At 56.6% G+C, this 26956-nt stretch overlaps 2 protein-coding genes across 2 annotated transcripts; both read right to left on the minus strand.

The window, feature by feature from the left end:
- Positions 1-181: 181 nt before the first annotated feature.
- Positions 182-9689, minus strand: FAM171A2 (family with sequence similarity 171 member A2). Its single transcript, XM_063080215.1, has 8 exons — positions 9572-9689; positions 5910-6137; positions 5596-5688; positions 2998-3156; positions 2739-2918; positions 2517-2633; positions 2271-2397; positions 182-1664 (listed from the first exon to the last, which is right to left on the minus strand). The coding sequence occupies exons 1-8, from the start codon at positions 9687-9689 to the stop codon at positions 182-184; spliced, it is 2505 nt and encodes an 834-aa protein (XP_062936285.1).
- Positions 9690-13282: 3593 nt separating this feature from the next.
- Positions 13283-26363, minus strand: ITGA2B (integrin subunit alpha 2b). Its single transcript, XM_063081273.1, has 31 exons — positions 26222-26363; positions 25943-26045; positions 23971-24167; positions 23785-23882; positions 23511-23676; positions 23218-23267; positions 23096-23141; positions 22874-23002; positions 22461-22508; positions 22248-22291; positions 22096-22149; positions 21905-21957; positions 21495-21706; positions 19943-20125; positions 19643-19688; positions 19434-19538; positions 19294-19349; positions 19048-19199; positions 18733-18858; positions 18271-18338; positions 17985-18132; positions 17132-17224; positions 16616-16695; positions 16200-16280; positions 15976-16075; positions 15726-15878; positions 15476-15595; positions 14923-15036; positions 14602-14703; positions 14274-14390; positions 13283-13525 (listed from the first exon to the last, which is right to left on the minus strand). The coding sequence occupies exons 1-31, from the start codon at positions 26361-26363 to the stop codon at positions 13469-13471; spliced, it is 3243 nt and encodes a 1080-aa protein (XP_062937343.1). The 3' UTR covers positions 13283-13468.
- Between the last annotated feature and the right edge of the window lie 593 nt (positions 26364-26956).

The following is a 26956-nucleotide window of genomic DNA, read 5'->3' on the forward strand; positions in this document are numbered from 1 at the left end:
TCCCTCGGCTTGGAGGCAGACGCAGGGTCCCTTCCCAAGACGTTCCCCAGCACGTACCACGGAGCAGCTCCGCAGGCCCCTGGCACCTTTCCGGGCTAAGAGCGAGCGCCGCTGCAGGCCCCGGGGGCGCGCACCCTGGGGGCGGGCCCGGGCGGAGGCGGTGCCGGGCCGGCCGGGGGCGCTACTTGACGTTGAACACCATAAGCGGCCTCTCCTCCCGCCGCTGCCACGGGCTCTTCTTGTCGCCCGCCTCGTCGCCCACCTCCGCCCCCAGCTCGTCCTCCGGGCTGGTGAGCGAGTCGCGCCGCAGCTCGCTGGCGCTGCTGCGGGAACTGTCCCCGCGGCTGCGGCCCCGACCTCGGGGTACCGTGGCCGCCCGGCCCTCGGGCGCCGCCACCTCGTCCAGCAGCGGCGTCAGCGAGTTGTCCTCGGGGGAGCAGAGGCCCGTGCGGCTCTCGCTGCTGCTCGGCTCCGTGTCCTCGCTGAGCGCCAGGCGCGGGGGCGCGGGCGGCGGCGGCGGCGGCGGCGGCGGCGGCGGCGGCGGCGGCGGCGGGGCGCGCTCCCGCTCCTCCCGCGGGGGCCGCCGGCGCGCGGGTCGCGCCTCGTGCACGTCGACGCCCGAGTCCAGGCTGGCGTCGGTGCTGCGGCCCCCGCCGCCCGCCTGCAGGTCGATGTAGGAGTGGCGCACCTGCGAGTTGGAGCGCCCGTCGAGGGACACGAACCAGGCGCGTGGGTGTGGCTTCACGCCCAGTTCCAGCAGCTTCTTCTCGGTCAGCGCCTGCAGCTCCCCGTTGAGCTGCGCCATGGTGGACTCGTTGAACAGCACCGGGATAGTGACGGAGCCGCTGACGGGCGCCGAGCGCCCGCCGCCCCAGCCCTCGCTGCCGCCACTGCCGCCGCCCTCGCCCCCCGCGCCCGAGTGGCCCTGCAGCAGCGGGCGCTGGGGGTCGGGCTGGGGAAAAGGGCGCGCCGGGCCGGGGGCCGCGCCCTCGGGCGGGGCCGGCTCGTCTCCCGCCCCCGCGGCGCCGGCCTCGCCGCCGAGGCGCACGTAGTGCGCGGGGATCACCAGGGTGGGCATGACGTTCCGGTAGACGTTGTCTTTGAGGTGGTCGATGGAGCCGCAGAAGATGAGCTGCCCAGCCTGGCTGAGCGACGGCGGCCGCGCCAGTTGGTCCACCGACTGCGACAGCAGGAAGTCGGGGGTCTTGCTTTCGGTCGCCCCCTTGTGGCCCAGGTAGTGGTCGAAGGGCGGCGGCGGCGGCGAGGGCGGCTCGTGCAGGAACGTGGCCCCCGAGGGCCCCCGCCGGTACTCCTCCAGGCCGGGCTCCAGCCCGCCGGGACCCTCGACTGAGCGGGCGCCCTTGAGCCCGGCACCGTCGCCCCCGCGGGCACCAGAAGGCTCGGCGGCCGGGCGGCCGGCAGAGCGCGGCTTGGCGCGGAAGAAGTCGTCCCGGGAGGCGGCCAAGTCCCGGGAGCTGGAGAAGGCCGAGTGCAGGGGGCCTGGAGGCGGAGCCTCGGGGTCCCCCGACGGGGCGGGATCCAGGGGTCCTCCACAGATGAGGTGGAGCTGGGACATCGAGGTGGCCTGGTCTCGTTTGTTACCATCAGAGGGCCCGGAGAGCTGCAGCTTTCGGTGCTGTTGCCTTGGCTTCAGGCAGCGCCTCCTGGAGAGGAGGGAGCAGACGGGGACCCTCAGGAAAGGGTGAGGGCCGTAGTAGCTCCCTGACCCCGCTGTCGCAAGATGAGGATGAATACAGTTGGATGGGGTGGGGAGAACGCCTGGGACGTTCAGGAGGGGCGGGTTGTAGCCTGGGGCATGGGAGAAGTTGGTGGAAAGTCTAGGTGCCTGCAGGAGCCCCACATCCAGCAGCTGTGTTCGGGTTCTTCTCAGGGCAAAGTCTGCACTCCTTTGCGTGTAGGAGGTGCCCTGAGAACCTGGGAAGAGCACCGGAGCCAACTAGGGCATGTCTGACCTGGCGTCCCCTGGGAGTGAGAGCTGGGATGGTAGGAGCAGCGGCAGGTTGTCTCTGGAGGGGCCTGGCCTGCACGTCCTGCCTCCTATCTGCACCCCCCACCTTGTCTTAAGCCCCCATTCTCTTTATATGTGCATATGTAGTTCTTTCCAAGATCAGAATTGTGTTTTATGCATCTTTGGGGCCCCAGAGCCCAACATAAGAGCAGGCATAGAGCAGGCCTCAGTCAGAGGACAGGAGGTTGAGGGCGGAGGGTGGCATCAGGGATGCTGTGGGTTGGGAGGCCCACACACTCACCGGCAGTAGTAGATGAGCAGACATAGCAGAATGAGCACCAGCAGGGCCAAAGAAGCCAGGATGGTGAGCAGGAAGATGGTGTGGTAGGTTCCAATGTCCTGGATACCCGACGTGATGGTGACCAGCCCTGTGCCAGGTAAGGGCTTAGTGTTCAGGTGTGGGTGCCCTTCCTGCCTTTCAGGAGTCGTCTCTCCCAGCTTCCCCTTCCACCACTGCCCCCTGCCTTCGCTGACCCACCACTCTCACCAGCCGTGGGGGAGGCCATGGCAGCCACCCAGTAGCCCAGCTGGGGGGAGACAAAGGTCCAGAAGAGCTGCCGGCCTTCCTTGCGGATCACACCAGTGCCATTGCGCACCCACAGCCCTGAGAGAGGCAGAGGTTTCATCAAACTCAATGTCCCCCCCCCACACACCTAAGTCCCACTTTCCTTCCCCAAATCCAACACATGCAATGCCCTGAGGTACTTACCACTCTTGGGGTCAAACCTCCAGGCTGGAATGCTGGTGCCCACAGTGAGGGCACGAGTCTCTGAGGGCACAGGCAGGGACAGGTGAATAGGGCCTGAGAGTGGCACCTCTGTCCCATTGCCTGTGAACAGGTGCACGCTTACGGCAGCCAAGGGCATCAGCTCCAGCCAGGAGCCGTTGCCTGAGGGGAGAGGTCACAAGGGCTGAGAGCTAAATCCTGGGGTGGGGGAGACCCCTTCCATGCCTGGCACCCAGCATACCTGAGCTGGAGGCCTCAGTGCCCAGGAAGGCAGGGAATGCCCGCATTTCTTGCTGTGTGCTGGCAGGTGTGAGTGAGGCCCAGAGCTGGCTGTAGGTGGAGCTGACAGGCAGGCGGGCAGCTCGGCGCTGGAACTGCACCCAGGGCTGGGAGCGGGAACCTGGGTGGAGAGAGGGGATCAGTAGCCTGGCCAGGGACAAGGTTCCCCAGGGACCAGAGCAGAAAGCAAGTGTCTAAGGAGAAGGGGAGCCACGGGGTCAGGCCACTTGGGAAGACCGGGGAGGGTGGTGCCTTGAGAGAACTGGGCAGTCATAGAATATTAACCATTGCTGGAAGAGACATGGACCTGAAATCTCTGTGTGACCCTCAGAAAGTTACTTGCTCTCTCTGAAACACTGTTTCCTTAAAATCTATAAAGTAATGAGGTTCAGGTCCTCAAACAGTATTGTCTACTGTGTGGCAGGCACTGGGTTAGGTACTAGGATGTAAAGATGAATAAGACACAATTCCCTGCCTTCAGGTTCACAGTCTAGTGCAGTGCTGTCTAATGGTATCCATTACAATTTTCTGCTGTGATGGAAATGTTCTGTATCTATAATGCCCATTATGGTACCCACTAGACACACATGGCTATTAAGCATGTGGCTCGTGTAACTGAGGCACTGGATTTATTTTTAATTAATTAATTAATTTTTTTGTGACCGGCACTCAGCCAGTGAGTGCACCGGTCATTCCTATATAGGATCCAAACCCGCGGCGGGAGCGTTGCCGCGCTCCCAGCGCCACACTCTCCCGAGTGCGCCACGGGCTCGGCCCTTATTTTTAATTTTTAAGAATTTAATACATTTTTAAATTATTTCAATTTAAGTAGACACAATTTAAGTAGACAATTTAAGTAGCTAGTGGCTACTGCATTAGACAGCTTAGGTGGTGTGTGGGTGTGTGTGTTGGCATGGAGGGGACAGACGTAAGACTACTCCAATACAGAATGGTTATAGCTAACATTAATTGAGCTTTAAGATATGCCACGCACTGTTTTAAGCAGGTTACCTATAACCTGTATTAACCCCTGTAATTAGCACAACAGCTCCTGAGGTAGGTGCCTTTATTATCAACCCCATTTTGTAGGTCCAGAAATGGAGGCAGGAGAAGTTCAGTAACTTGCCCGAGGTTACATCCCTTGAGCCTGCGTAGAAGCCCAGGCTGGTTGGCGCCAGGGCCCATCCTCTCAGCCACCATTCCATCCTGTCTCACTATTAAAATGGAGGGGTGCAGGGTATCAGGGGAGCTGGCCCGCTCAGCTCGGGGAAAGCCCTGTGGAGTCTTGCTGGATGAGTCAGCCTAGGTCAGGAAGGAAAGTGGGAAGGCCTTCCAGGAGGACTGGCGTGAGGAAGACCCAGAGGCAGGAGGCTGCGCGCTGAAGTTCAGGGACCTGCAAGCGCAGTGATGAGGGGGAGGCAGGCAAGGCCACAGCAGGCGATGCTGGGGGTGCCATCAGCTCTGCAGGGGTTCCAGCTTTATACTGAAAGCAGTGGGAGCCATGGAGAGCTTTAAGCTAGGGGGCAACAAAGGGTCCATTTGGCATTTTAGAAACCTCCGGGGGGCATTTAGAAGCTTCTGGTTCAGGATGAGAATGATGAAGATGAGCAAACAAGTAATTTGGTGACAAGGGCTCAAGCTGAGAATATAAATTGAGGAGGGGTTTATTCCACTCCAAAACCCCTGTGGCTGGTGTCAGCCGGACGGAGTCTGCCCAGCACCTGCATGGCCACGCCAGAGCGTTTCCCGCACCCTCACTGTCCCCTCTGCACCTGCACCTCAGGGACTCCCCCAGGCCTTCCTCTCCGGTGAAGGTGCCTTTGCTACCCCTTCGACTCCCAAGTCCACGCGGTCCTGCTGCTCCCTCCACCAGATTCTCTTGCCTGCCTGGCTACGTTTGCAGCATAGGGGTGGCTCCACATTGAACACAGCTGCCCTCTACTCCACTGTCCTGCTTGCTCTGTGACTATTTCAGGGTTTGCAATGATCTGTTTGTCTGTCTGCATAGTGTCTGTGACCACGAGGCAGAGAGTGGGCCTATGCTTCCTCACCACTGTTCCCAGGCACCAGCCGCAGTGCCCGAAGCGAGTATTCCTTGGGTGAGACTGAAGCCTGTGGGTAGGCAAGGACCGCTGGGGGACTGCTCCAGGCCTCGCACTTGACAGGTGTTCAATACCTGTGGAAGGACCCCTCATGGCCTTCTAACATAGCTAGGCCCAATAGGTACACAGCAAATATCTGTAGATCCACTGAAGTTAAAGGTGGCAGGGAGGTAGGAATAGAGGAAAAACAGAAACCACAAGAAGCCCCGATGACTATACACATTTATTGAACACTTGTGTGCTGTTTTTTTGCACGCTTGATGTTATTTAATCCTTAACTCAATTTGATGATGTCGATGCTATCCTTCCACGTCTCACAAACCAACAAATTATGGCTCAGAGAGGCTAAATGACTTGCCCAAGGGCACCCAGCTACTATGTGAAAGGGCGGAGGTCTCTACACCCAGGTCAGGGGAAGGAAGAGAGTTGGTGTGGGATGGGGGAGCAGGGAGCCTTACCAGGAGAGCCTAGGAGGATGTGCACAAGGTCCTCATAGAGGATGAGGGTGGCTGGCCGCTCGGGGAGCAAGTAGAGGCTGACAGACGCATACACTGCAGGAGGGGTGGCTTGTCAGCTCCAGAAAAAACCCTTCTCCCCCAGCCAGGCAGCCCCTCCATCTGAAGCCCAGTGGCTTCATACTCCCTCAGCCCCCTCTGCACACCCCAGCCCAGGCAGCAGCTGCTGGAAAGCCAGCCCCTCCCCCCAAGGACTATTTTGAGAAGGGGCTAATGGAGGGTCCGCTGCTGCCCCCTCCCCCTGCCCCTGCACTCACAGGGCAGCTTGTCAACACGCCAGGGCACAGAGTTGGTGAGGAAGCCAGGGCGGGCAGCAGTGACCAGCACCCAGGTGCCCAAGCGGTAACTGAGGGGCAGTGTGGCCACACCCTCTGAGTCTGTGGTACCAGCAGCCAGCAGGGTCCGGTTTCCAAACACATCCACGGAGGCCCGGGCCAGGGGCACCAGCTCCCCGCTCACATACACCTGCACCTTGATCAGGATCTCTGTAGGCAAGATGGGGTGAGGAGCGGGGTAAGAGAACTGGGGGAGCCCCACGGTCAGAGGAGGGGGCTGTCGGTTGGGAGATGTTTGGGGACTGAGGCTAGAGAAGGTATTATAATAAGAGCCAGAATTCATAGAGCCCTTATTTAAATCTCACATCAGCCTGTGAGCTGGTACTATTACCACATTTTATCAAGTCTAACACTGGTGCTGTTTCACATTTTAACATTTCTGAACTCAGTCTATGCTTATGATTAATGATGTCATAATTACAATTGGCAGCATTTTTTCCTTTCTGACTGGTAGATGAAATAATGGTAATGTCTTATAGTCAATGGTGTATTAGATTTGAGAAAATATGCACTTATCCCATTTCACAGATAAGGAAACGGGCTAAAAGAGTTCAGATATTTGCACTACAGTTAAGTGGCAGGTCTGGGATACAAACCTGGAAGTCTGTTTCTGGAACATAAATTTTTTTTTGGCAGCTGGCCGGTACAGGGATTGAACCCTGGACCTTGGTGTTATCAGCACCACAGTCTAGCCTGAGCTATCCACCCAGCCCTGGAACATAAATTCTTAACCACTGGACCCTAGGAGACCAGTCTCTGGGGAGAGGAGAGGCAAGGGAGGGCAGAGAAAGGATGAGTAAGTGGAGACCCAGGGGCCTGCAGGTAGAGAGGAGAGAGGTCAAGATTCAGCAGTTTGGAAGGGAGGTTGGAGGCTAAATCAGAGTCTGGGTTCTCAGGAAAAAGTTGAGAAGGGGACACTAGGGAATTGGTCATTCCCATCATTTGCCCTTTTCCCAGAACCCTTTGCACAAGCTTGTTGCCCTTCAGATTTAGGAATTCACTGCAACCCCTAAGCTTAAACAAATACCTCTTGACCCCTCCCCTCACATGTATAGCCCACCCCCTCCCAGCTGGTCAGCTACAAGTCAGTCACCATGGCAACGCCCTCATTCCTCCCAGGAGATCTGGCAGGGAGCTGGGGCCCTGGCAAGGGGAAGGAGTTGGGGGGGGAGGGAATGGCGACCCAGGCCCAAGAAAACTGGTGCGGAGGGAGCTGGGAAGGAAAGCCCAAGTCTTCTGCTTTCCAGGACTGCCTCTGCCCCTAGCCCCAAGAGATAGTCCAGCTTGGCTGGGCCTGCAGGTGTCCTGAGCTCAGATGGGGTGATGGGGGAGGGCCTAGGCCTTGAGTTGTTCCTGTGGATTCCCAGGCAACTTCTCTAATGCACAGCGCCATCTAACCCCTCCCAGTCAGCATGCCCCTTGCTCAAGAACACGGCTGACCCCTACCTTGCTGCTAATAACGAGTGTCATGCCTGGCAAAGTACAGAGGCCTCAGTGTGGGGCCCAGGAGACAGGTGGGGAGTGGGCTGGGTGCTCGAGGCAAACCTAGGGGAGTCTGGAGCTGAGACCAGCAGGGCACCGGGAGGTCAGGGGGTCATGGAGGCTTTGGGAAGGGGGAAGGCTTTATCCTGACACTCATGGTGACAGGTGTCTTGTCTCAGGCTTCCAACTCAGGGCCAGCGCCACGCCTGCCCCTGGCATCCCATCCGGCTGTTTGCCCGAGTCCACCTCCCTCTCCCCTCGCAGGCCAGAGCCCTACCCTGTAGGGTGGGTGCACACACTCAATCCACTCCCACTCTCTGGTTCTCCAAGGAGCTGGCAGCCTCCCCCCCCCCGCTTCCACCACCCAGTAGGAATTCTGAGAAGCTAGAAGGGCCTGGCTATTCCGCACTCCTACCCCGGGCTAGGAGCAGCTGGATAGAGCAGCTGGGAAGAGCGGACCCAGGAGTCTGAAATATGGTCATTTGAGGGAATGCTTTGGGTTCAAGGGCCAGAGTCTCCGAAGAGGGGAGGGGGGCTGGGGAAACAGGACAGGGGTGGGCAGGTAAGGCCTGAAGGAGGCATCACTGCCAAGCTGGAGGTTAGGGGTGGAGGAGCAGGGGCAGATGCCTAGCAGATTCCCTTCCCTTTTCCCTCAACCTGGGCTCCCAGCCAGCTGCCTGAGAGATCCCCCTATCCTGGCTCTGTTCCAGTCAATTCACTGGGTCCCTTCCCCTGGGGTGCAGTGACTTGATGGAGGGCCTCTTCCTATCTAGCAAAGCCTCCTCTCCTCCCCCAGAGAGCAGGGGAGACTGAGGCAGAGAGAGAGCCTTCACTATTCCTCAAAACCTGACATTCCATACAGTATCCACCTCTCCTGGCTTCAGCCCTGCCTCATTCCAGGAGGAAATCCGACCCCCCTCCCTTTATCCGGACCCCATTTCTCTCATCCAGGTCCCCCTGCCCCGCACCCCCCGCTTTTCCTGCCAGCTCCTTGGTGGGGTGGGGGGTGAGGAGTGGAGAACAGTTTCAGACGGGCATGGGGCCCACGGGCAGGGGAAGCGAGGGCAGAAGGGGTGGTGGGGCAGGAGGCTGGAAGGTCGGCGCAGGGCTGCGCAGGGCTGAAGGGGCTGGAGGCCCCCGAGCGCCCGAGCACCGGGTGTGCCGTGAAGGTCTCACCCTCTTCCGCGGCAGGAGCCGGCCCCACCCCCACCTCACACACCCACCAGGGCCCGGCGAGGCGGCGCTGGGAGGGTCTCCAGCGCGAAGGAGAGGTGAGATGAGGAGGGGGCGATCTGGGGTTGGGCAGTGGGCAGGAGTGACAGGAGGTCTCCTGGACCGGGACCCAGGCACCTGCCCTCCCAGCCAGCACTGCCCACAGCCAGCCAGCTCAGCATGGCTCCGAGATCGCAGCCCTGCCATGCGCCTTGAGCTGGGAATCACGATGTACCCCTTTTCTCAGAGCCCCCCGACTGCCGCTCCTCCTCCATCATGGGCTAATCAGCATTTATTTGGTGCACCCCAAATCCAAACCTGGGGGGCCGGCTGGGGGCTGTCAGGCTCCAGGGCCAAGAACAGCATTCGAGCAGTCAATCCCGCCCACAGCCTCACCCACTCCCCCTACTCCCCTCCCCCCGTCAAACCCAGTTCTAGGCGCCCGGCCCCCGTCCCAGCCTGGGGTGGCAGCCGACGCCTGCGCCCCCACCCAGCCGGGGTCGGGAGCGAGAAACCCGCAGGCGGCTGCGGAGCCGGCTCCCGCCCCAGCCCGCCCCTGGGCGGGTGTGTTCGGTAGACAATGGCTCAGGCAGCAGCGCCTCGAGGACCAGGAGGGAGACAAACAAGTCGGGAGGGGGCAGCGGCGCCGAGCCTGGGGACCCCCCTCCTCCCCACTGTGTTTCCCCGAGACCCCCGCCCCGGACGGTTGCCCTGTCCCTCCCTCCACTTTCCCCCAGGAGCGCCGATCTCAGGTCGCCTAGCTCCCCCCACCCAAATCAAGGGAACGGAATATCCCCCGATTCACGAGCGCCGCCAAGGGGGGCCGGCGGGCGGGGGCCCGGCTGGGGGGCGCAGGCCCGTGATCGCGGCCCCTCCCGGCTGAGACTCACCCTGCGGGCTGGGGGGCTCCGGCGGCGACTTGCCAGGAGCACGGGAGGCGCTGCCGAGCAGTAAGCCCAGCAGCGGCAGCAGCCGCGCCAGGACGCTAGGGCCATTGAGCGGCGGCATCGCGGGGCTCGGCCCAGCCCTAGCGGTCCATGGCTCCAGCCGGGCCCCGCTCGGCCGGCACCGCTCAGCCCCAGCTCTGCGCCGCGCGGAGCAGATCAGGCTCCCGCTCCGGCTGCGGCGCCCGCTCAGCGCGATTGTCTCAGCCCAGAGCCGCCGCCAGCGCCCCCTGCAGGCGGCGTCCCGCACAGCGGGCCTCCCGGCGCCGCCCCCTCGCGGCCCTGCTCCGCCCGAGTCCCCAGCACCGCCCGCCCTGCTCAGCCCGCAGCCCCCACCCCGCGCCCTCAGACGCTGAGCTGCAAGGAAGTGTAGCAGTTGGGGTCCAATCACCGGGGTTCTTGGGGTTCGAGAGCCCCCGAAATTTAGTGCAAAATTTTTGAGGGGAGAATGACTACTGCTTACAACACACTCCCAAAGGGAGTCGTGAGTGTCTCAAAAAGAGCGTGAGAACTCCCTGCTCTACTGTCCCGCTCCTTCTGCACAAACACCCGCGCGTGTTAGGAAGGGAGCAGCGCAGGCCCCTCGAAAGCAGCCAGATCTGGCTTCTGGTCTAGCTTCTGCCTTTTATTAAACCGTGGACAAGTCGCTTAGCCTTCTGGGCTTCAGTTTTCTTCCAAAATGAGAATTGTAGTATAATCTCTACCTCATCCGGTTGTGGTAGCGATTGAGATAAGGATATAAAGGGTCCAGCACAGCCCTGACAGGGGCAGCGGTGCAGTCAGTGGTGCTGTGGCTGGCCAGGGGGAGGGGGAGGCTCCCCTCCGCTCAAGTAGCGCGGCCACTGCTGGGCAGCCCAGTGGTTAGGACGTCCTTCCAGAACTGGAAGCAGCCTTTCCCTCCCGCTGGGAGTCGCCAGGACGTCCCACGGGTTCTGGCTTCGTGAACGACAAGCCGTCCTTTCCTTCTTCCTCAGCCACTGACCCCACATTCGAAGACAGCTGTTGGTCTGCCCTCGCCCCAGCCAAGCTCCCTTTCCTTCCAGCTGAATATTTCTGGTTGTCACCATCATCATCAGCTTCCGCGTTGCCAAGTCCTCAGCTAATCTGGCATTCCTCCCCTGGTTCTCTCCGGCTTGTCACCGTGTCTTTCTGCCATTCTCACAGTGTGGTGCCCAGGAAAGGACTGGATATCTAGGGCAAGGACCCCATCCTGTAGATGACAGCGGGCTTCCTTCCTGGCCGGGTCTCCCGGCTTAAGGGGACCTCTTTGTGAGTTGTGGACAATACCAGATTCGTTCTCTCTTCTCTTTTTCCCTTTCTTTCCTTCTTGCCTGTTTCCTTCTTTCTTTTTCTCCCTTTCTCCCTTCCTACCTCCTTTCTCTCTCTCTTTTTAAAAATTTTCTTCCTTTCCTCTCTTTTTAAAATATATTTCATCTTTATTTGTCAATTAAGGACTCACGGTTATGGGCACACCCTCTGGATTCAGACTGCCTAGGTTAAAACTTAAAGCTCTACCATTTCCTACTTGTGTGGCTGTTGGCAAGTTATTTCACCTGTCTTGACACAGAATGTCCATTTTAGTTATCCATCCCACAGAGTTACTATGAGAATTTTTTTTTACTTGACTTTTATTTTATTCTTTCTCTTTTTAACAGAAATTTCCATCTAGCCAGATTTCCCAGTCCCATTCTTATGTAACTAATTTTTTGGAAGCTCAACTCAGGACCTAGCGCTCATCCCTGGTGAATTTCATCTTGTTGGTTTCAACCCAGCTTGACAATCTGTCAAGGCTGTCTTGAATCTGCTTCAGTAACCCATTGTATTGGAACTCCCTCCCAGCTAGCAGCCATCCACAGGATGAAGAGTGGCTTCTTCTGACTTTATTCAAGGGACACATGACAATGTCAGGCAGCCCAGGGCTGGGACACTGCTTCGGGGTACCTCCATAGAGGTCTCCTTCAGCTTTATCAGAATTATTCAGGTCTAAATCTGAGTCTCTGCCTGACTGGTTAGCTCACTTGGGAGAGCATGGTGCTACTAACAGCAAGGTCTCGGGTTCTGGTCCCTGTACCCACCAGCTGCCAAAAATAAATAAATAAAAATAAATGAATAAATCCGAGTCTCTACGATCCAGCTCACATTTCTGTCTTGCCTATGGGCAAATGCCAAATGCTTTGCTGGATCAAGATAAGTTGGCCATCCAGTTGCAATGACGGTGGGGGGAAGAAATTTGGCTGGTGTTCAAGGATCACAGCTTAATCTTTCTCTCTCTATCTTTTTCTTTTTTTTGGTGGCTGGTCAATATGGAGATCTGAACTGAGACCTTGGTGTTATAACACTGCACTCTAACCAACTGTTAATCTTTTCTTAAATATTCATAGCCACTCACCTAGAAACCTGCCCTGGAACTTGCCCTGCATGGATGTCAAATTACTCTTTTCAGAATTTACCATTTACCGCTTTGGGTAAAACCAAATACAAGTAGCTCTTGTGAGGTAAGTTGGTTCATCAATGGGTTCCCCCAACACTTTAGCATTAAGTCCAAAGGCCTCCCCACAGCCACGAGGTGTGTCTGCCACCTGTCCCCCAACCCCGACCTAATTTCCCAGACCCTTAGCCCACTGGCCTCCAGGCACATGGGCCTCCTTGCTTTTGTTTGACACTCTAAGCCTGCTCCTGCCTTTTCACTGGCTGCTCTTTCTAGCCAGAACACTTTATCCCCATGTGGCCCCATAGCTCATTCATTCATCTCTCTACTCACTTCATCAGAGAGACTTTCCTTCACCACCCAACCTAAAGTTTCAGCCCCCCTCCAAACAGCCGTGTATGTTCTGTCACTATTTCCTTACCTTTTTTTCCACTTACAGCACTGACCACCACTACCCGTGCATTTATTTATTTGTTTACTCTTTACTTCCACTTGGATGTCAATTTCATGAGGGCAAGGACTTTGCTTTGTTCACTGCTCTGTTCCAGCACTGGAATAGTGCCAGGTACATGTAGGTGCTCAATAAATATTCATTGAACACGAGTCCATAAACCCCGCAGGACTCCAGGGGGGACCTCCCTACACCTGTCACCCAACTCCAGTCACCACAGCTAGAGAGTTGTCTTCCCCTCCTTGCCCTTTTTCTTAATGGAACCCTTCTCCTTGGTGGGGAAGGAAGAGCAGCAGCAGGGTGGCCAGGGAGCAATGCCTGCTCTCCTGTCCCTGGCATGACACTGCCTTCCTCAGGCGGAGGGCTTGCCAGCTCTCTCTGCCCCTCCTCACTTCAAACGCAGCTTTAAAGTTCTTTCTGGGGGGGAGGCAGAGAGAGCATGTTATTTTCCCAAGCTTCAGGTCATTATGAGGTTTACCCACCCCAAATCATGAAAAACATACTATTTAAAGCTGTCCACCAGGGACCCATCCTTCCTTTTCTGTTGCTCCCAACCCCCACTGACCCACCCCCCTCCAGCCTCACCTGGAGGCCCTATCTCCCTCGTTGCTCAGCCTGCCACTCCCACTCTCTACTCCCTGAGACTCTCCAAAGAGAGTGATTTACAACCTTTGCCCTGGCAGAAACCCTCTCCAGCCCTAGGTCCCCACCGCAAATATGCCTTCAGTCCTCTCCTCTCTGACCCCAAAAGGAGGCAGCATGCTGGGGGTTGGGGCTCAGCCTGTTTATTAAGGCAGCAGGAAAGGGAGTGGCCCAGCTCTGTTGAGAGGGGAAAGACACCAAGAGGCCCCCATGGAACAGCTCCAACCCGTGGGTGTCAGAGCTAAGGGGCGACTCATTGGAGAAGGAGGGGGAAGCAGGCACTACGCCCGCCCTCGCTGCTAGGACAGTGTGGGCTGCACCATCACTCCTCTTCTTCATCTTCTTCCAGGGGTGGCCGATTCCGCTTGAAGAAGCCAACCTGGGGGTGCACAGGGACTGGGCTCAGGGTACAGTGATGATCCTGAGGCCCCAGACATCAGTGAGGAAGTATGCTAGGAACCAGCCAGCCATCAGGGTCTCTCCCTGGACCAGCACAGAATACGGACCCACTGTATACACAAATGGAGGCCTTTCCCCATCTAGAGATAATGCATGTAACAAATAGATGGGTTTTGTTTGTGTTATTTTTTCCTGAATTTTTCTTAAATACTGATGCTTGTGTCTCCACGTGACTTAAGCACATGATGATATGTATATGTTTATTATAGGTACATTGTATGGTTTTCCCTAAAAGCACCATGTCTTCCTAGGGCTTGAACACTTGTTCTCCAGGTACAGAGGAGCGACTGACCCTCCAGGGCCTCACGAGGAGGGAGGAACAGTCTCTGGGTCTCCTGCCTCACTCAGGGGAGATGTCAGAGCTGGAAAGAGATGAACCCCACCCTCCTCGGCAGACAGGAGTTTCGGTGCTCATTCCCTCCGACTCTTTGTGTGCACGTGTGTGTGTGCGCGCGCCTTCTAAAGGTCTTAGGATTTCAGTTGCCACCCCTTCCAGAGATATATGCCCTGGAGGAGGTCCTCTGGAGAATGACATTCTTATAGTGGGGACGTAGATCCTATGGGCTCTGGATCACCCACCTGAGCCACATCTCTCCCCGCCTCCCTGTGAGATAGGGCAGGGCCAAGCTCGTGCCCACCTGGGGACTCTACTATCCTTCACACCTCACCTTCCACATGGCCAGGACCAGGAGGGTGAGCAGCAGTAGGCCACCCAGCACACCCACCAGCACCCACCCGATTGGAATGGGCCTCTCCTCGAAGACTCGAAGCAGCTGTGTCTGCACCTGGGGGTAAATCCACGTGTCTCCTTAGTTACCTTGACACCTGCCTTTCATAAAGACTCAAACCTGGAGCTGGTGACCCCCAGCCAAGCCACCCACCTGTACCATCCCTCAGACCCAGGGAGGCCCCACCCCATCTTGGCCGGGCACTGACACAAGAAGCCCAGTGGGTCCTGCAGGGCTCATCTCCTCTGCACCCTCCCTCCACGCTCACCAGAGCTTCCCCGCTGGGCAGGCTTAAAGTGGGCACGCCATAGGGAAGTGAGGAGACGTTGAACCAAGCGTGCGACTGCAGCACAAACTGCTCCAGTGGCCTCTAGACAGGGGGACGATGAAAGCCATTTAGAACCACACAGGGCCTATTGGTTGTGTGAGTCCAAGTCCCAGACTCAGGGCAGGGGAGCCCTGTCCCTGGTCTAATCCCGCGCCAGTCCCCCAAAGGAAACCTCGCCCTGGCTCTCTTCCCGTCCCCTGAACTCCGGCCTCCCACCTCGGACCCCGCCTCCCGAAGGCCCCACCCTGCATCCAGCCCCACCTGGCGGAGGCTGGGCAGCCACAGGAAGGCCAGCACGGTGACCATGGCCCGCTGCCCACGCGCCATCTCTTGCAGCTCACACTGCACCACGGTACAGGGCGCCGAGTCGCAGCTCTGAGGGCAGATGTCATAAGTCCTCAGCCCCTCCATGCCCATCACCCCCTCACCCCAAGAACCCAACACAGAGGGTCAGGGAAGGGCCTCAGATTCAAGCTTCACATGTCCTCTCTACCTGAGGCTGCTCACATAGTCCCAGAGATGCAGGGAGAGGACTGGAAGAGGTAGATCATCATACAGTGCTCAATATCCAGAATTTGTGTAACCTTGCTTTGGCATGTTTCATTTTCTTTAATGTACTGAGATGCTTAAGAAAATGCAAGTGTCCCACCCCTGATACAAGCCATAATCCTTCATGTTCACTTGGAGTATTCCATGGGACTAACGGTGGCCAGCACCAGGCCCACATCGATCACAGCACCTGTCCCTGCCTCCCGTGCCCTCCTCCCCCTGGGCCCCAGGGAGGCCCCAGTTGGAGAACACAGAGCCTGCTCACCACAAGAATGGGATCCTGAGGGCTTGAGGGCTGCTTGGGCCCCGGAAGGAATGCCTGTCTGCGCTCCCGCCTGTGATGGGCCATGGGGGAAGGGCTAGGGGTGGGCAGCCCCCAGTCCAGCTGCAGAGGCAAAGCAGCAGTCAGGCTCCTGGTCTGCCCATCTCCCCCCACCCCCTGGTCCCCAGCAGAGGTATCCTGGTTGTTGGTCTGGGGGCTCCCCCACAGCCTTTTCTTCCACCCAGGCTCTCACCTTGAGGGGGTTGGGAGAGGGCTGTGGGGAGCACTGGAGGCCCCCCTGGGGCTGTACATCCAGGATGTAGAGCAGGTCAGAGGGCTGGGACTGGCTGGGGAGGTGGATACTGAGGCGGAGGTCACTCACAGCACCAGGGCCATTGTTGTGGAGCTGGAGGGGAGGGGATGGCATGATGGCAGGATGGCACCTAGCCTGCAGCTCCTAGGACCCTCTCACTCTAGCTCAGCATCCAGAGGCTCCTCCTTACCTCATAGGTGTGCTCCACTTTGGGGCCCCAGCTGTTCAAGCTGTTCTGTTCCCTGTCACCTTCTTCTGCCACCACCACCAGGGAGGCTGGAAAGGAGTTCCTGCAGATGCCCAAGTGCCTCAGAGTCAGTTTGATCCCCTGCCTGGGCTGTGGGGGTTCTCCCAGGGCCCCCTGGACTTTAGAGCCCTGCCTACCATCTCCCTTTTCCACCCCTGGCCTCTCACCCTCGCAGCTCCACTTGAGCCTCTGCCCGGACTGGTACATCCAGCAGCACAGTCTTGCTGTTTGGATTCTGGCTGTTTTTGCTGGGGGAGTGGGTGTGGGGGGGTAGGTAGGGAGGTGAGGAGAAGCAGGTCAGGGACACCAGCCCAGTGACTCTCTGGGGTGGGGCCAGAATTTTAGAGGGCTAAGAGAGAGCTAATTTTACAAACAGCATGCCACACTGAAGTTAGACCTGGGAAAGAACTTCCTCTAGGACTCCAAGACTCAGAAACAAGTCTCTGAGGAAGAAAGAGAACAGGGAGGTCTGAAGAGCAGGCATCTCAGAAAACCCTCCTGTATGGAAGGGGTCTGAGGGTCTCTGCCTCAGGGTCAGAGACAGGGGAAGGGTGCTGGGTAAGAGGGCTCCCCAGTCCAGTACCTCCTGATCTGCAGCTGGAAGGACACATACTCCCCAGCGTCTTCCAGGTTTCCCACACTCACCAACATCGTGATTCCTATCTGGGAGATAGAGAGGGGCCAAAGTCACCGCCCACCCTGGGCAGCCCTGCTCTGTTTTGTTACATATTGTTCCAGAGGGATTTTTTTTTCAGTAGCTGGCCGGGACAGGGTTCTGAACCCTTGACCTTGGTGTTACAAGGTGGCGCTCTAATCAACTGAGTTAACCGGCCAGCCAAAGTCATTTATCTGTTCTGTTACATATAGCGCTGCTCTGAATGTGGCCTCCAGTTCTCCTGCTCCAAGGTCACTATTATCTCTATTTTATCCAGAAGCCCACTCAGAGGGAAAATCACTTACCCAAGAATACGGAGCTAGGGAGTGTGAGGACCGGGATTCCAGTCCAGAGCTACCTGCCTCTAAAACCCAGCCCCTAAAGCCTGGATGTCCAGGGGCCCCTGATGGGACGGAGGCAGCAGCCACGACTCGGCAGCCTCACCCGGGCACTCTTCTTCATGGGGTTGCCCAGCTCACACAGAACCACCCTGGTCTCGTTCTCCTTCTTCTGGTTACAGCTGAGCCTCTCAAAGCCCTTCAGAAAGGCAGTTGCAAGAAAGAAGGTGGTTACAGAGCATCCCACATGTGTTTAAGCTCCCTTGGAAAGTCTGGAAAAGACTTTTGTGCCCCGAGTGGGGAAGGGAGTTCCTTGGGGTGGGATTTCAAGGGACCATCACGTTCTACTTTATGCATTGCGGTAGCACATTATTAATTTTTTAATGAATTTTCATCTTGGAAATAAAAAACATGAACCGTTACATAGAATATGACCCAATTGTTACAGACTATGTTAAAAAATAAACATATACCTATGTAAGTGCCAGTCAATGTTGGGAAAAATGACTGGAAGGAAATCCACCAAATCTTTTTTTTTTTTTTTTAAAAGATGACCGGTAAGGGGATCTTAACCCTTGGCTTGGTGTTGTCAGCACCACGCTCAGCCAGTGAGCAAACCGGCCATCCCTATATAGGGATCCGAACCCGTGGCCTTGGTGTTATCAGCACCGCACTCTACCGAGTGAGCCACGGGCTGGCCTGAAATCCACCAAATGTTAACAGAGGTTCCTGTTAACATTTGGCTCCTGAGCCTTTTGGGGTGGGTTGGGGGGAGGCTATAATAGACTGCTCAAATTTTTGTGCCACTAGCAAGACTCCTCTTCCAAATTAAAAGGAAATAAAAATTACATCTTTTAAGCAAAGCATAAGAGAAGTGGAAACTCTTGGGGTGAGAGACAAGAGTCAAGGCTCCTGTACCTGCCAGGTCTCTGGTAATGTCACCAGTGTGGGGGCCTCACCTCCATGTTGCTGAGGGCCTGCATGTAGTGGGCACCTGGGGGCAGGTGAACGGCCAGCTCTGCCTCGTAGGCCCCCTCACCCTCGTTGGCTGCATCCATCTGCAGCTCCAGCACATTATCAGCCCCAACTAGCAGCGGGGAGCCCGTCCTGTGGGGGGAAAGGGGTGAAGCCAGCGAGGCTGGGTCCAGGCCTAGGGTCTGGGAGGAGATGAGGGCACTCAGGTGGAGAGTGGGTCTCAATGGCGCAAAGAGGGCCAGGGTAGGATAGAGTGGGAGGTCCCCTCACACGTTGACAGCGAGCTGCAGCTGCGGTACACACACATCATCTTCTCCACAGTCCAGGACGATGCGCGTCTAGAGGAAGCACATGAGGGCGGGCGGGTAAGCTGGGGGCAGGTGGGGCTTGGAGATCACATAGGGGTTAGGAAAACAGCAACGGACTGGGGATTTACATCAGGACTTAGGGAGTGAGGAGATCTAAGAATGAAAAGGAGTTTGGAGATGACATCAGGGTTTTGGGGTTTATATGAAGGTTTGGGATAATGTCAGGGTTTTGATGGTGATATTAGGATTTACGGGTTTGTATCAGAATTTAGGGGATATTGACATTCTGGGGTTCCATGAGGGTTAAGAGTGACATCAGATAGTCGCGGCAACATCAAGGTTTTGGGGTCCACATTACAACTTAGGCACTAACTCAAACCCCGACTTTCTGTCAGGGGTCCTGCACCTCCCCTGCCTGCCCCACCTGCTCCTGGATATGGGTGTCTCCATGTAGCATGAGAGCAGGGGCTGTTCCAGCCTTCTCAGGCCGCAGGGACACGTTGAGGCTGAGCACAATGGGGCTCAGCTTGTCCCGGAATTCCGCCTCGTCCTAGGAGGGGACAAGAGTCAGGCCATCTTGCTGCCATGCATACCACACCTTCTCCTAGCCAGTATAGACCATTCCCTACTGACCACTACTAAACCCACAGCACCTAGCCCAGTGCCCCAGGGCTGGAAGAACAAGTCTGGTAGGTGAACTCTGCACACCCAGCCCTGCTGATCCCTAGCCTGGGCATACTCGAAGGAAGGCCGTGGTGGTGTGGCAGACGGGGCTGTGCTTTCCGCTCAGGTCCAGGCTCTGGGTGAAGCCCGCCTGTTGAGAGTTCAGCAGTAGCACCCGCCGGCCCTGGCGGGTCTTCTGCCGGTCCAGCTGCAGCTCGGCATTTAGATCTGGCAGGGCAAGCAGAAAGGGTCAGGATCTCCCTGGCCAGCCTCTGGGGGGAGCCCAGGCCCACCTCCCTCCTGCCCCTTGTATGCCACTCACACAGCTTCTGAGGAATGTTGTGCCCAGTGACTCCCACACACATTTGGATGTTGAAGCTGCAAAGACATGAGTGGGGCTCAGAGACTAGGGCCTCCCCAAGGTCCCAGATCCGGCCTGGCCCATTCCCTTCACCTCCTCACCAGCTCACTGGTGTCTTGGTTTGTTGCAGGACACAATTCTTCACAGCAGGATTCAGCGAATCTTGCACCAGCAGCTGGACAGTGGCCTTCACCACCGGCTGAGCTCTGGTGGATGGGCGAGGCTTGCCATTGTGGCCCCTCCTTGTCCAGCCTCCCCTGATGCTGTGGGCCCTCCCCCACCCCAGCCAGCTCCTGGAGCCACTGCTCACCTGTACACAATCACCTTGTTGGCCTCGTAAGCTCCCACCAGCAGGTCTATAGACAATGGGGGAGGGGTCAGAACTGGCAATTAGAGAGGGCATAGGGTCCTCATCTCATATTCCTAAGGGTTCCTATACCACCTCCCCCATTGGAAGTTTGACCTAGCCCCCCTGGCATTCCAGCTGTACAGACAGCTCAGAGCCCACAGTGGGGCACCAGGTCAGGCATGGGCCCCTGCTGTATCTCTCAGCACTTCCAACAAATGCCCAAAGGTCTTTCTCGTTTAGATGGAGGCAGTCCAGGGGCACCTGGGTATCCGTTGTCATCGATGTCTACAGCACCTCGCAGGGAGAAGCCAAAGCCAGAGCGTGTGGGGAAGGGGCTGTCCAGGACCTGGGAGGGGCGTGAGTTCAGCCCCTCATTCCCACCCAGGAACACCAGCACTTGGCCCCAACCACTGGGACCCCCGTAGGGGGCGGCTACTGCAACATCTGGAAGGAGTAAGAGAAAGGGAGTAGAAGTTTGTTACTCAGTCTCCCCCAGATGACTCTGTAAAACTTTCCTGAGCTCCTTCTCTGGGAAGACCCCAGGAGACCAGGAAAGGGGTACAAAGTCTGAGTCAAGGAGTCAAGTGACCTGCCATCAAGGAATTTACAATCAGGTAGGAGACCCCTCAAGTAGGATTGTTACAAAATAGTAACAGTCTTCACTATTTATTGAGGAAAACATATTGACAAGATTTTATTTCATCCTGAAAATTAGGCCTTATTATTCCCATTTTAGATAAGAAAACTGAGTACCAGAAGATTAAGTAACTGAGACCTATTAAATACTGGCCCCCTCTTCCCCTAGGGACCTTCACTCCATTCCACCTCCATCATGCAAATTCAGAGCTACCCATGGGCTCATTATCACTAATAACTTTTTTTTTCATGGCTGGCGGGTAAGGGGATCCAAACCCTTGACCTTGGTATTATAACACCGTGCTCTAACCACCTAAGCTAACCGGCCAGCCCATCACCAATAACCTCTAAGATCACCTTTGAAAATGTATTTGTTAATCACCATAATCTTACTATTTTGTAAGAATCGATTCTTATCACTGTCACCAATGACCTCTTTCCTGTTAAAGCCCATGAATCTTCTCCAGCCCTAATCGTACCTTTCATCAGCATCAAGAACCACTGAGCCCTCCGGCCCACTTCCTCCTGCTTAAAGCATTCTCTTCCTTTGAGTTCTGAGCCATCAGATCTCCTGGCTTCCCTCCTATCTCTCTTGACACTCTTTCTCTGTTTCCTTCCCAGACTCGCCTCCTCTAGTAGTCCCCTAAATATTCTTGCTTCCCAGGACTCTATCCTGGGCATCTTCTCCTTTTACCCTCCCCAATCCCCTTCCTGCCATTCAGATCTCTCTCGTGGAAGTGGGGGAAGTAACACCCAAGTTTTCTCTGGTCATTTCTGCCTGATGCTCCCAAGCCCTTTAAGCTCAACAGGTCCAGAACTGAACTGCTGATCTCTGTCCTTCCACCCCAGACCTGCTCCATGGCCTGAGTTCCAGTCAGTGAAGAGCACCAGCACCCACCCAATTCCTCTCTTTCCCTTAGCCCCACATCCAGTCTCTCATCAAGTCCTAATAATCTAAGGCCTAAATACCTGTGAAGTCACCCTCATCTCTAACTCTACGGCCAAAATCCACATGCAGGTGGTCGCTATCTCTTGGAACTGGTCTCTTTTAACTCAGCAGACTGCATGTCTAAACTACATATGTAATAAGGTCACTGCTTGCCCTCAGGCCAAGTCCATACTTTCTGGCGTGGCTGGTAACCCCTTTGCAGCAAGTGAGGATCCTCTTTTCCCTCACCATTGTAGCCATCGCGGTCGAGGTCGCCCAGGGGCGCGATGGCCGAGCCGAATCGCCCATAGAGATGTGTGCCTGTCAGCAGGAGGCTTGGGGTGCCCAGTGCGTGGGGGCCTCGGGCCTGCAGGAACAAGTACACACGCCCCACCTCGGCCAGCTTGCGGCCCGCCCAGCTCTCCATGTACAGCGGGGCGCCCACCAGCAGGTCTTGCCTCCTGCGGGCCAGGTGGGTGGTTACATGGGGGCGGGCTGTGGGGATCCTGGGTGCTAGAGCCAAATCTCACCCACTCTCGCCCTCCGCTTTCCTGGGTAGTCACGTGAGTGGGGGGCTAGGAGAGGGAGAAACCGAGGGCGTCTCCTGCCTGTGGTAATTGGGAACCAACTGGGTAGGGGTGGGGTGTCCCCCTCCTCACCCATCCCCATTGACGTCAGTGACGGCCACTGAGTGCCCAAAATACGAAGCCATCTGCAAGAAGTTGAGGAGCCCCTTAATTCACGCCTCCAGACCCAGCACCCTCTCTGAGACAGCAGCAATTACGTCCCGCGAGATATTCTGGGGTCTCCGTCCCCTGCTTTGGCCACTCGCACCGCGACCCAACCTCACCTGCTCTCCGTGCAGCCGGTGCAGCGTCTGGTAGTAGGAGTCCATAATTTCCACCTGCACCGACAGCGCACGGGAGCGCGTCATTATTGCTCCTGCCACGGCCATCCGTTCCAGGTGAGGAAGGGAAGGAGTTGGGGGCGGGGGACACTCACCGCTCCCAGGGTCCAGCTCCACGTGGGGGCACCGACGACATACTCTGGGGAGAGCCGGGCTCAGCAAATGAGGTCCTGAGACCTCTCGTCCCTTAGCCCACACCCAGGGGAGGTGTTGGTGCTGGGGAGATTTCTGCACCCACAGGAGATTTCGGGGAGGTGCTGCTCCCCGGGCTGGGCTCCCCAACTCCCGCCCCTAGATGGAGTTCTTGCCTGTAGTGCTGAGATCCCCGTCGAACTCTCCCACAGCCACCGAGTACCCTGAGGACATTGCTTACATTAGTCTTTCTGGGAGGACGAAGCAGGGGGAGGCCGAGGGCAAGCAAGGAAGGGACTCACAGACCACCTAGTCCCACCCTGCATCGTGCAGATGGTGAAACTGAGGCCATCAAGAGGCCAAGACCTGCCCTAAGCTGCTCTGCGAGTCCCTGGCGCGAAGGGCGAAGCGGGGCGCATGGGAGTAGCGCAGCCCGCGGGGGACGCTGCAGGAAAAAGGGCAGAGGCGCCTTAGCCGCTGGGGCTGGCCAGCTTGGGTTGGCATGGAGGTTCCCGCAAGGACCCGACCAGCTGGCGTGGGCAGTGCCGCTTAAGTGCTGGGAAGCCTGGAAGGGAGGTGCCAGGGTTACCCCGGTAGCTGTCGAAATACTCTGGGTTGCTGGAGTCGAACGTGAAGCGCTGGTTGGGTACGTGCCACAAAAGGGTGCCCGGCCGGTAATTCGAGACGATATTGGCAATTGGAGCTCGGACCAGAAGACCTAGGGCGCGAGGGACAGGGGGTGTGGGGGCCCAGACGCCTGGAGTCTCCCCAGGCCGCAAGAAGGGAGGGAGGCGGACGGATAGGTACGTACCTAAGAAAAAATAGCCGCCAGGGGCTCCAAGCACCAGCTCCCCGGCCTGAAAGGGAAGCCCTAGAGGTGAGAGGGCGCCCTGCTCGGAGGCTGCCCCCACGCAGCTTTTGCTTCCTACTTGCCTGGGTGATCACGGAGCTGAATCCCGCTTCGCAGTAGCGCCTGTCGCCACCTAGAGGAGACAAGGAGGACGGGTCAGCAAAGGGGCTGATGAAGGAGCGTGCACTGCAGCCTGGAGCCTGGGCCGGCGGAATCCTGCAGGGGCGGGGCCTGAAATCGGCGCGCGAGGGGCGGGGCCGGGGGCGGGGCCACTGGGCGACGCTGGGTTGAGAGCAGGCCCGGGATCGCTGGGGGAGGGAACAGGTTAAGGGCGGGGCTGGGCGGGGCTAGACGGCGCCGGGAGGGCGGAGCTTACTAAACTTATACTGTACGTAAACGTCGCCCATGGTATTGGCCCGACAGGGGGAGTACTCCGCGCGCCGGCCGTCTTGAAGCTGAGCCACGAAGCAGCCACCTACGGGCGTCTTCTCAGCTTCCTCGGTATTTTCTAGCACGTTCCAGTGCTGCCAAGGGGCGCAGGCCTGGAGCAGAGCCATAGGAGAGTGGGGAAAGGCGCGAGACTGGGGCTCGCCTCTCCCCACGTGTCCCTGCCCCCGACTGTTCCCGGTGCCCTGTCCGGCGACGCCCACCACAATGACGTCGCTCCAGCTGACGACCGACGCTCCCAGGCCTTGCCGGGCCTTGAAGGTTTTGAAAGTTTGGGAGCCTACTTTTCGGGTCTCATCACCTGGGGTGCACAAGAAGGGGCGGGGAGCTGAAGCCCGGCCGTCCTCGTCCCTTTAATCCCTTCCTTCTCCCCTTTGCCTGGGACTTACTAAGGTCGAAGTGCAGAGAGTTGCACTGGCCACCGTCGGCCTTCCAGGGGCACAGAAACACAGCGCCCGTCTCCTCCTGGCTGCGGCCCAGGGTCCGCGGGGCGCCCACCACGATAGCCACGCTGCGCAGGAAAGCCGAGTCAGCGCGGCGCAGGTTTAGGCGCATCCCCTGCTCCGGGGCCGGACTGCCAGCGCTGCTGGAAAGGCGGTGTGGAGGGGGGTACCGGGCCAGCTTTCCTCAGCGAAACCTCACAGACCATCGAGGCCAGCTTCTTCATTTTACGGACAGCGAAACTGACTCTCAGCGAGAGAGATCACGGGCCTGAATGACCCAGCGAGTGGAGATTAAAGCTGGGACTACAACCACTGGTTTATAGCCATTTTGGACCTTGAGAGAATTATATTAAGTGAAACAAGTCAGGCACAGAAAGAGAAATACCACGTGTTCTCACTTATTGGTGGGAGATAAAAATTAATAAATACACACACACACACACACACACACAAACCGGGGGGGGGGGAGAAGAAAACACAACAACTACAATTCCTTGAAGTTGACACGACAAGCAAACAGAAAGGACATTGTTGGGTGGGAGAGGGGGGAGGGAGGGAGGTTTTGGTAATGGGCCACAATAATCAACCACATTGTATATTGACAAAATAAAATTAAAAAAAAAAAATTCTCCACCTTTACAACTCTTGAAAAAAAAAAAATCATTTGGTTTGATATCCTCGAGGAGAAAGACCACCTAAGCATTGCACACCATCTCCACCCTCCCACTCCCAACAAAAACCAGGGGTTCACATGCTCCCTAGAACGTCTGTCTACTTAGACTGTTACCAGATCCCGTCCTGAGAGCTGGCTTTAATGGTGACAAATGAGGGCATCTCTGCTGATAGAGCTGAGGTCCCTAGCAGATCTAGGTTTAAATCACAATTCTGCCATATGTAAAATAGGGATAATACAAACCAATCAATGCTGTTAGGAGCAGTAAATGTAATGAATGCATGAGGGACATTTAGCACGGTCCTAGCCGGATACAGTACATAAAAAGTGCTTTTGAAAAAATGCTATAATATTTTTTAGCACGCAGGATGTTTATTAAGTGGTGCCCATGGGACCACTACTTGTAGAAACAAGGGGAAAGAAGCAGGAGTGTGCAGAGGAAGGAATTAAGCTGAGATTCAGGTCCAATGACAGCTGTGAGCCAATACCCCAGGAACGCTGGACGTAGAATCCTTCAGAATTGTTAGAATTGAGGGTAGATGGCTGGACGCTAAACCTCACCATCCCCCTTCGGTTATTGGATCTCAGCCACCTTGGGACAGAAACTTGACTTTGAGTGAAGTAGCTTTCTTCAGCAGAGAAAATCCCCAAGTGGCTGACACTTGAAGGCTATCTGCCATTGCCACTCTCTGAAGCTGGGCATCACACTGTCCAGCACAATAAATAGCTCAGGATAACACAGCTGTAAAGAAGCCAGGACTCTCATCTTGACAGTTCGATTCCAAAGCCTGATCAATACTAACCATTAATTATCTATTGCTTCTTTTCAAATACCTATAATTTTGACTGGGATGAGAGGAATGAAGTAGAAAAGCAAGGTGGAGATGTGTAGACAATTTTAGTTTTGCAAATCAATTTAGGACACATGCTCCTCTCTATTTTGAGGGGGTGAGGGTGCAGTGGGTCATACAACTGACCCTTGGGGGAAAAAATATGGCATCAGCTTTTGCCTTCCCTTTGTTCTTTCTATAGTTTTACTGTCCATCCCCCCATTGGTGCCCCTCCCTGACACCCTCACCTGAGTCAACCCTCCCCAGCATTCCTGACAAGAGCTCAACCCAAATAGACCCCAGAAGTCACCTTGTTCAACTGCTGTCACAAATGGGGAACTCGAGACCCACAGAAGCAATGATGGGGGGGAGGGTACTTCTCTTTCCTAATACCCAAACTTCCCCCAGCGCTCACCTGCCATGGCTGTCCTTGTGGAAGTCCAATGAAAACCCAAAGTGGCTGCCATTGGGGCCTGTATAGAAGGTGAGCTGCACTGGGTCCAAGTTCAAGGCCCAGGCTAGAGGGGTAGCACCAGGTCCCAAGAGCAGCAGGGCCCACTCCAGAAGCCAGAGAGCATGCAGTGGACACAAAGCTCTGGTCATCTTCCTTCTCTCACAACCTCCTAGGAAAGAATGGGCCAGCTCCTTCCACTTCCCTTCGGTTTCCACCACAGGAAGTCTTTTCTTATCAAACTGGAACCCAAAGCAATTTGCTGAGCAGTGGGCAGGGCAAAGGGCTCCAGTCCCTGGACCCATATGGTCTCTAGGATTGCCATGAAGGACGTGAGGCCATGGGGGGCGGGGGCAGCAGGGGAAGACTTATGGCTGAGAGCCATGACTCCTCCCTTTTCCTGAGAGCAGTTTATCACCAAGTCCTGTTGGTTCTGCCTCTCAGCTGTCTCTCGAATTTTCATCCCATCTCTATTACTTCTAGTGGGCTAGTCAAAGCCAACATCGCTTTCTGCTTGAGATAGTTCAGTTATGAACTAGTTGGCCCACACCACACAACTCCACAGTTCTACAGCTCTTCCCTCTCCCATCCAGTTGGCTGCACTGCTGTGTCACTTTGTGACTTGGCCAGAGGTGGGGGAAGGAGTAAGGAAGCTGCTGCTCCCTGATAAGACCTGAGGTTGCCATATCCTTTTGGATAAGGCACTTATCCAACTTCCTCCTTCTAGGGCCTCGGGCAGCCTCAACCAACCATACTGGCACAGCAGCTTCCTCACTCCTCCTCCATCTTGAGCCAAGTCTTACGGTAGCCACAGCAGTGCAGCCGGTGCTGAGGAAAGGGTGGTGAATAGATCTTGGCCAAAGGGGCAAGGCGATGGGGATAAAGTGGAATCATTCCAGGATGTTCTGGCTCACAAGCTCTGATATCATGCACCCCTCACGCCTCCTTGGGTGACAGAGCTCTTTTTGAACTATCGAG

Source organism: Cynocephalus volans, chromosome 16, assembly GCF_027409185.1.
Source record: "Cynocephalus volans isolate mCynVol1 chromosome 16, mCynVol1.pri, whole genome shotgun sequence".
In the NCBI taxonomy this organism is placed as follows: Eukaryota; Metazoa; Chordata; class Mammalia; order Dermoptera; family Cynocephalidae; genus Cynocephalus; species Cynocephalus volans.

Bases quoted from the DNA above. Each gene is read 5' to 3' on its own strand.
- FAM171A2 (XM_063080215.1), bottom strand. From the start codon at position 9,689: ATGCCGCCGCTCAATGGCCCTAGCGTCCTGGCGCGGCTGCTGCCGCTG. The intron at 5,689-5,909 runs GTGAGTGCAGGG...CCCCTCCTGCAG, and splicing joins GCGTGTTGACAAGCTGCCCT to TGTATGCGTCTGTCAGCCTC. The intron at 2,398-2,516 runs GTGAGAGTGGTG...TACCTGGCACAG, and splicing joins CATGGCCTCCCCCACGGCTG to GGCTGGTCACCATCACGTCG.
- ITGA2B (XM_063081273.1), bottom strand. From the start codon at position 26,363: ATGGCTCTCAGCCATAAGTCTTCCCCTGCTGCCCCCGCCCCCCATGGC. The intron at 23,883-23,970 runs GTAAGTCCCAGG...TGTGCACCCCAG, and splicing joins CTCTCTGCACTTCGACCTTA to GTGATGAGACCCGAAAAGTA. The intron at 15,596-15,725 runs GTGAGAGCCTGG...TTGCCTCTGCAG, and splicing joins CCTCTCCCAACCCCCTCAAG to CTGGACTGGGGGCTGCCCAC.